Source organism: Corapipo altera, unplaced genomic scaffold, assembly GCF_003945725.1.
Source record: "Corapipo altera isolate COAL_440 unplaced genomic scaffold, ASM394572v1 301, whole genome shotgun sequence".
Lineage (NCBI taxonomy): Eukaryota > Metazoa > Chordata > Aves > Passeriformes > Pipridae > Corapipo > Corapipo altera.
This window is the reverse complement of record NW_020884926.1, coordinates 1,322,681-1,328,545: the sequence shown is the minus strand read 5'-3', so window position 1 is coordinate 1,328,545 and position 5,865 is coordinate 1,322,681. Positions and strand designations below refer to the sequence as shown.

General features: G+C 53.4%; 1 protein-coding gene across 4 annotated transcripts; it reads right to left on the bottom strand.

Moving 5' to 3' along the window:
* TMEM52 (transmembrane protein 52) lies at nucleotides 1-4,949 on the bottom strand. Of its 4 annotated transcripts, none has more exons than XM_027658229.1 (5): nucleotides 4,818-4,949; nucleotides 4,084-4,126; nucleotides 3,960-4,047; nucleotides 2,591-2,754; nucleotides 1-1,992 (listed from the first exon to the last, which is right to left on the bottom strand). In XM_027658229.1, exons 3-5 carry the CDS (start codon nucleotides 3,989-3,991, stop codon nucleotides 1,682-1,684), a joined length of 507 nt encoding a protein of 168 aa, XP_027514030.1. In that variant the 5' UTR covers nucleotides 3,992-4,047; nucleotides 4,084-4,126; nucleotides 4,818-4,949; the 3' UTR covers nucleotides 1-1,681. The 4 variants fall into 4 exon arrangements, with proteins under 4 accessions (XP_027514030.1, XP_027514031.1, XP_027514033.1 ...); XM_027658230.1 differs by having other exon boundaries at nucleotides 4,084-4,094; nucleotides 4,818-4,887; XM_027658232.1 differs by having other exon boundaries at nucleotides 3,969-4,126; nucleotides 4,818-4,945.
* Between the last annotated feature and the right edge of the window lie 916 nt (nucleotides 4,950-5,865).

The window sequence follows — 5,865 nt, the reverse complement described above, 5'->3', positions numbered from 1 at the left end:
AAAGAATAAAACAGGAGAAATATAATTAAGAATGACAGAGAGGAGACACAAGAGAAGCAGGTTTGTTACACCAGCCAGCCCTGGTAGTAAGGGACATGCAAGTTAAATATAGACCTGACCCTTCCCCGGGGAGCCACGGGCAGCTCACACACAGCAGCGTGGCCAGCAGAGACCTTCAGTTTTAAATCATCAGTGCTCATTTCCAGAGCAGTTCTTGCAGAAATGGTTGGCAGAGAATAACAGGCTTCTAAAAGCTGTGCAGGCTTTTGTGCTCACCACTTCTACTGCTGGTTAATGGCAGACACTGGGGTTTGTGCTCCAGTCGTGAACAGCACCAATGCTCAGGCTTTCCTTTCTGCTCCCATCCCACAGAGAATCCCAGAGCAAGGAGCCACCCTGGGCATTGCTCATGTTCTTAAAGGCAGCCAAGTTAGCACCTTGCTAAAGTGGAATCAAGAAAATCCCTGCTCAGGAGTGGGCAGAATTCCTACAACTTGGAATAGGGAAGGGCAGGCAAGGGAAGGAGCTGACATTTAAAAAAGGCCTCTCACAGCCCATGTTTTTACCTGGGCTGTGACTGCTGTAACCAGCTCCAAGCTCCCAGGTTTAAAATGATGCCCAGCAGGTATCCTTCAGTCAGTACTTCCCAAAGGACCATCCCTAGGAGTAACTTTTGGGCTGTTGCCCAGCCTGTACAGTGGGATTTGTACCCAGAGATTATTCTGGCTTTTTTGTGCCACCCTGCTCCTTCCTGAGCTCATCCACATCCTGAACTGGGGAAAGCTGGCAGGAATCAGGGATTTTCTGTCCTGTGCTGACTGAGACCCTGACACCTGAGCAGATAACAAAGGATAGAGGCATCTTTGAAATGCTTGATGGGTGTTTGACACACACGAGTAACACTGAACCATGTGTGCAAGGGCCTCTTTGTGACTCATGTGCGTTTCATCTGGAGAAAACAAACAGTGAAAGGATCCCCCACACAAGGCAGCTCTTCTCAAAGATAGGAATTTAAAGATTTACAAAACCTCAACAACAGTCCCTCTGGGTCTGATGACCAACAACCACCAAGAAGTGTCATTTCTCCTCTGCCTCTTTCCCTGTCTGTAGTTGGGAAGCACAAGGAAGGCATTTCCCTCCACACGCTCTCCTGTCCCTGCTTGGCATCTCCAGGCTCAGGAGGAACAGGAGCCTTTATGCAGCAGTTTGTGCTCAGCAATTTTCTGGACAGTCGATGTTCTCAAAAGAAGAGAAGCTGCAGAGGCTGTTCAGTGGGACTTGTGGGGATTCCCCCTTCAGCTCCAGCTTGGGAAACTTCTGTTCTGGAACAACAGCTTCATGCTTGTGCTGTTCTGAGTGTGTATTCCCAAGGTGGCAGAATTCCCCAGACCTTTCTTATTGCTGGACACAAGGAGTATTTTTTTTATCAGGAGATGAACAAGCATTCACGTCCCACTTCTACAGGCATTTTTAAACTGCTGCCCTTTTACCTCGTTTCATATCCTTGAAGCAGCTTTACCAGGGGATTACAGAAGTCACAGAAAACATTTCTTCTGACAGATCATTGCAAGGGCACGAGAGGAAACATCTTCCCACCACAACCTACTTATAAACCCAAACTCTTCATGTCCTCTTTGATTCTTACAGTCCTTCCCTTCCTGTACTCCCCATCTGAAGTGAGTCACATCTGTGGCTGTTCTTTGGTGGCACCTCCTGAAGTCTCTGAATTTGCCTGTGTTGCTGGATCTCTGGTCACTGTGTCAGGTGGGTCCTGGCTGGGGCTCAGCCCCCCTGGTGTCCCCTGCTCAGGGATGTCCCTGAGTTTCCAGGCCACCTCAGCCCCCTGCTTCCCCATCTGCACGGCTTCGTCATAGGAGGGTGGCAAGTCCAGTGCATAGACACTGTAGGCTGGGGGGGACACAGTGTTCTTATCCATGTCCACAAACACTGCAGGGATCTGCACACTTGGAGGGTACTGCCATGAGCTGTATGCTGGGAAGGAAAAGAATGGAAAATAGAAATGAAACACCTGAGAGGAGCACTGATAAATAACGGTCTGATCCTGCTTTTCTCCAAGATATTATGGACTTGTTTTTGTGGTGTCAGACACATCACTGTGCATTTAAGCTGTCAGGAGAGAATCCCCCCTGGTGGGGGCTGTGCATTCCCCCAAAGGAAGCGGCCAGGAGAGGAACATCTCTGCATCCCAGTGCCAGTGACTGCTGTGAGACACCTGACCCAGCACGGGGGAACACAGGGGGCTCAGCTGGGTTGGGACAGGAACAGCTGGGAACCCTCACAGCAGAGAGAACTTTGGCTGGAATAGTCCCTCAGGAAAAAATGAGGGAATGGTGAGAAGAACAGGTGGGGGAGAGGACTTGTAAGAGGTTAACCCACCATGGACTTTATCCTAATCTCTGAAGCATCACGTCTCCTGCACCCACTCCCTGTGTCACCCTGGTGACCTCCCTGCATCTGCTGCCCACCCTGTGGGGCTGGAAGTTGTTCTGGGAGTGCCCTGGGAAGCTCCTGTTGTTGCAGGGGCCGGGCCCAGGATTGCAGGCACATGGGGGCCCCCCGGGGTACTCACAGGTGACGGTGCTGTGGGCGGTGCTGTCGCTGTCGATCCCTGCCAGCTCACAGGGGTGCCGGGGGAACGTCTCCGCCGGGAGCCTCTTCCTGCGGCAGCAGAACCTGACGCAGCTCGCTGAGAGCCCGCAGAGCAGGAGCAGGAACACCGTGAGCAGGATCAGCCTGCGGGGAACAGCGTCACTGCAGGGCTGTGTCTCACTGCCCCGGAGCTGAGGGGATCCCCCTGAACGGCTGCAAGGCAGGCCCAGGGGTTTAGTTCCCAATGGGCCCTGGATCCTGAGTTAGAAAGTTGGATCCCAGACCCTGAATGCCAAGTTGAAGCACTGCTGCCCATGGGGACAATCCATCCTGGCTCTTGGATACCACACCTTTGGGTTGTTCTGGCAGTGGGAATGGCTCTGCTTCCCACAGGAACAGAGGGTTTGTACTTGGAGCGAAATACAAGCACAAACTTTCATAAGTCTGGGGCCCACATTTATAAAGGAGCACAGAAATTATATTAAGTTATATTTATGCCTTGAAAATGCAGTTCTACCTCTAGCCATTGTTTAAGGCTGGAGAGTTCTTTAACAATCTGCAGTGTCCCCAGGGTGATGTCCCGGTGTTTCGGGTCCTCCTCTGCTCTGAAACTCCACCTTCCTCTCCCCCAGTTTCCCAAACAAACCCACTCTTCCCATGGAGGTTTTTAGAAGCCTTCTCAAGCTCTTCTGCATAACTGTGTCTTTTTAAACAGTTCTGTGTATCAGCATGTGCTAAGAAGGCAGAGTATCAACCAAAATGAGTCCAGACTGAAGGACAGGTAGAAGTCCCCAAGTCACTCTGTGTGCTGCCACCTAAGTTAATGTATGGACAGAATGCAAACTGTAAAATGATGTTTGAATGTCTGTAATGCTCATGTTAGGCAAGAGATGAAGGCATTTGTGACCAGAGCTTCCTCTCCTGCTGATCTCTATTTCCCCTTTCAGTCACTCCAACAGTTCCCAGGTGTGAGTTCAGAGAGCAAACCCAGCACTGAGGTGGCACCTCGAGCCCAGGATGGTGCCCGGGGCAATGCCAGGTCCCAACAAGTCTGTGCTGTGCAAACAGCCCCGAGCCAGCCAAGCTCTGGCTATTTAGGAACAACAAGGAGCCCTGCAGTCCAACTGTAGTGCTCTCAGAAAGGAAAGATGACACAGCCCTGCACGAACGCTGGGCCTGACACCCTATCTGCCCTGGGCTCAGCTAATCCACTCCTCTGGGCAGCTCCCAGAAAACAGGAGAAGCCCTTCCCTCCATCCCACCCCAGAAGTGTTTCCATTCCCCTGCTGCAAGTGCTGCTCCAAAGAGCTCCCGATGGCTGCGGGTCAGTGAGCTCAGGACCAACTCACCAGACGTACCACAGGCTGGTCCAGTCAGACATGATCCGAGGGCATCTGGGAGGGAAGGCACAGGAGCCAGGGGGGTCAGTAGCTCCAGGGGGGTCAGTAGCTCCAGGGGGGTCAGTAGCTCCAGTCAAACAGCGCCTGCGTGACAGGGAATACAATTCCCAGGATTTCTGAGTTGGAAAAGGGAAAGCAGTCAGAGTATGGAGCAAAACCCCTTCAGGTTTACTTTCAGAGAACTGTTCTTTGTAGCTGTAAAATTACTGCAGCTGAGAACATTCGGACAATCCCTCTGTACAAACTGGCTTCTGAGCCAACAAATGTTTTTACCAAGTGGTGCTTTACTCTTCTTGGGAGAAAGACAGACACGTGCAGGATTCCCAAAAACCAGATCAGAGTGTTGTTTGAAGGTAGCTGAGAGGAGGTGCCTCGTGGCACAGACCTGCCTGACACTGCCAGCCCAGACAATGCTGTGTCAAATTTACTTTTCCCCAGCTCCGGTGCAGCCAGAGATGTTTTCAGCTCTGTTACAAGAGGAGAACAGCTTGTGTCACACTTGAGCAGCGCAGCTGCAACACTGTATGTCCTGAACCTCCTGCCATGGATTTCAGGCACCAGAACAAAGGTTTTGGCCACGGGGGAGGATCTGGAGATTGTTCACAAGTTGACACTTTCAGAGTCGTTCTGGGAGAGGATCATTCACCTCAGTCTACAGAGCAAGGGCAGCCAAGCCAAATTTGTGAGCTGCTGAGCATCTGAGAGATCCAAACGCAGCTGTAAGGGGTGGCCATCAGCAGGTCACCACTCTGACCTGGTCACGTCCCTGGATCCCGGTGGGAGAGGGTCGGGCAGTGGGTTACTCACCGGTCAGAGCTCTCGCACTTCTCCCAGAAGAGCAGAGCGATGCCCGGGAAAGGCGGGAGCCGGGCCGGGAGCAGCCCCGGCCGGAGGAGGAGCACCCCGAGCACCGATGCCTCTGCAGAGCAGGGTCCGCGGTTCAGGGTCCGCGCTGCGGGGCTGAGCCGGGACAGCGACAGCGGCAGCCGCGTCCTCAAGGACACGGGCTGGGCTGAAAGGGGACACCAAACCCGCGAGGACCCGGGGGCACATCGGAATAAATAACCGGCATCGGCATCAGCGGGCGGGGAGGGCCGGGCGGGGCAGGGGCAGGGCCAGGACCGCCCCCTGACCCAGCCCCAGCCCCAATCCCTGCCCTATTCCCAGCCTCTGCCCCAGTCCCAGCCCCAATCCCTGTCCCATTCCCATTCCCAGCCTCTGCCCCAGTCCCAGCCCCAATCCCTGCCCCAGTCCCTGCCCCAGTCCCTGCCCCATTCCCAGCTCCTGTCCCATTCCCAGCCCCAATCCCTGTCCCATTCCCAGCTCCTGCCCCATTCCCAGCCTGCTGTGAGCAGGAGGTCAGGGTGGGGATACCGAGGGACAGAGCTCGGCTTTCACAGATCTCCCCGGAGCGGTTTGGGGATAACCCACGCTGTGCCTGTGCTGTGTCAGACACACTTGGAAGGAGAAATAAAGGAATGGGAAACCTGGCATGAGAAATGTGAGTCCAAAACAAGTGTTTGGAAAAGCAGAGCATTTCTCAGCTTAAAAACAGTCTCGTTAAAACACATGAAACAGAACTGAGAAGGTACCACTGCTCTCTGAAGGTCAGTTTGCTCCAAACTAATTTAACTGCATTTCACATGTAGAAATTCCTGATCTCCACCCATGAGCCTTTCATTTGATGTTCCCTGCCATCCCACCACACCACCGGGGAACCACACCATGGGAGCACCCAGGGACACAATGCCAGGGAAGCACCAGGTGGTATTCCCTGCTTTTGCTCCTTAAGGCCCAATGGCAGGGAGTCCAGGCCCAGCAGTGATTCCAGGCCCAGCAGTGATTCCAGGCCCAG

What these genes read in the sequence shown, in the direction of transcription:
- TMEM52 (XM_027658229.1), bottom strand. Translation starts at nt 3,991, where the DNA reads ATGTCTGACTGGACCAGCCTGTGGTACGTCTG. An exon ending in ACCAGCCTGTGGTACGTCTG is followed by an intron (nt 2,755 to 3,959) that starts GTGAGTTGGTCC and finishes TGTTCCCCGCAG; the next exon opens with GCTGATCCTGCTCACGGTGT. An exon ending in CGCCCACAGCACCGTCACCT is followed by an intron (nt 1,993 to 2,590) that starts GTGAGTACCCCG and finishes TTTCCTTCCCAG; the next exon opens with CATACAGCTCATGGCAGTAC.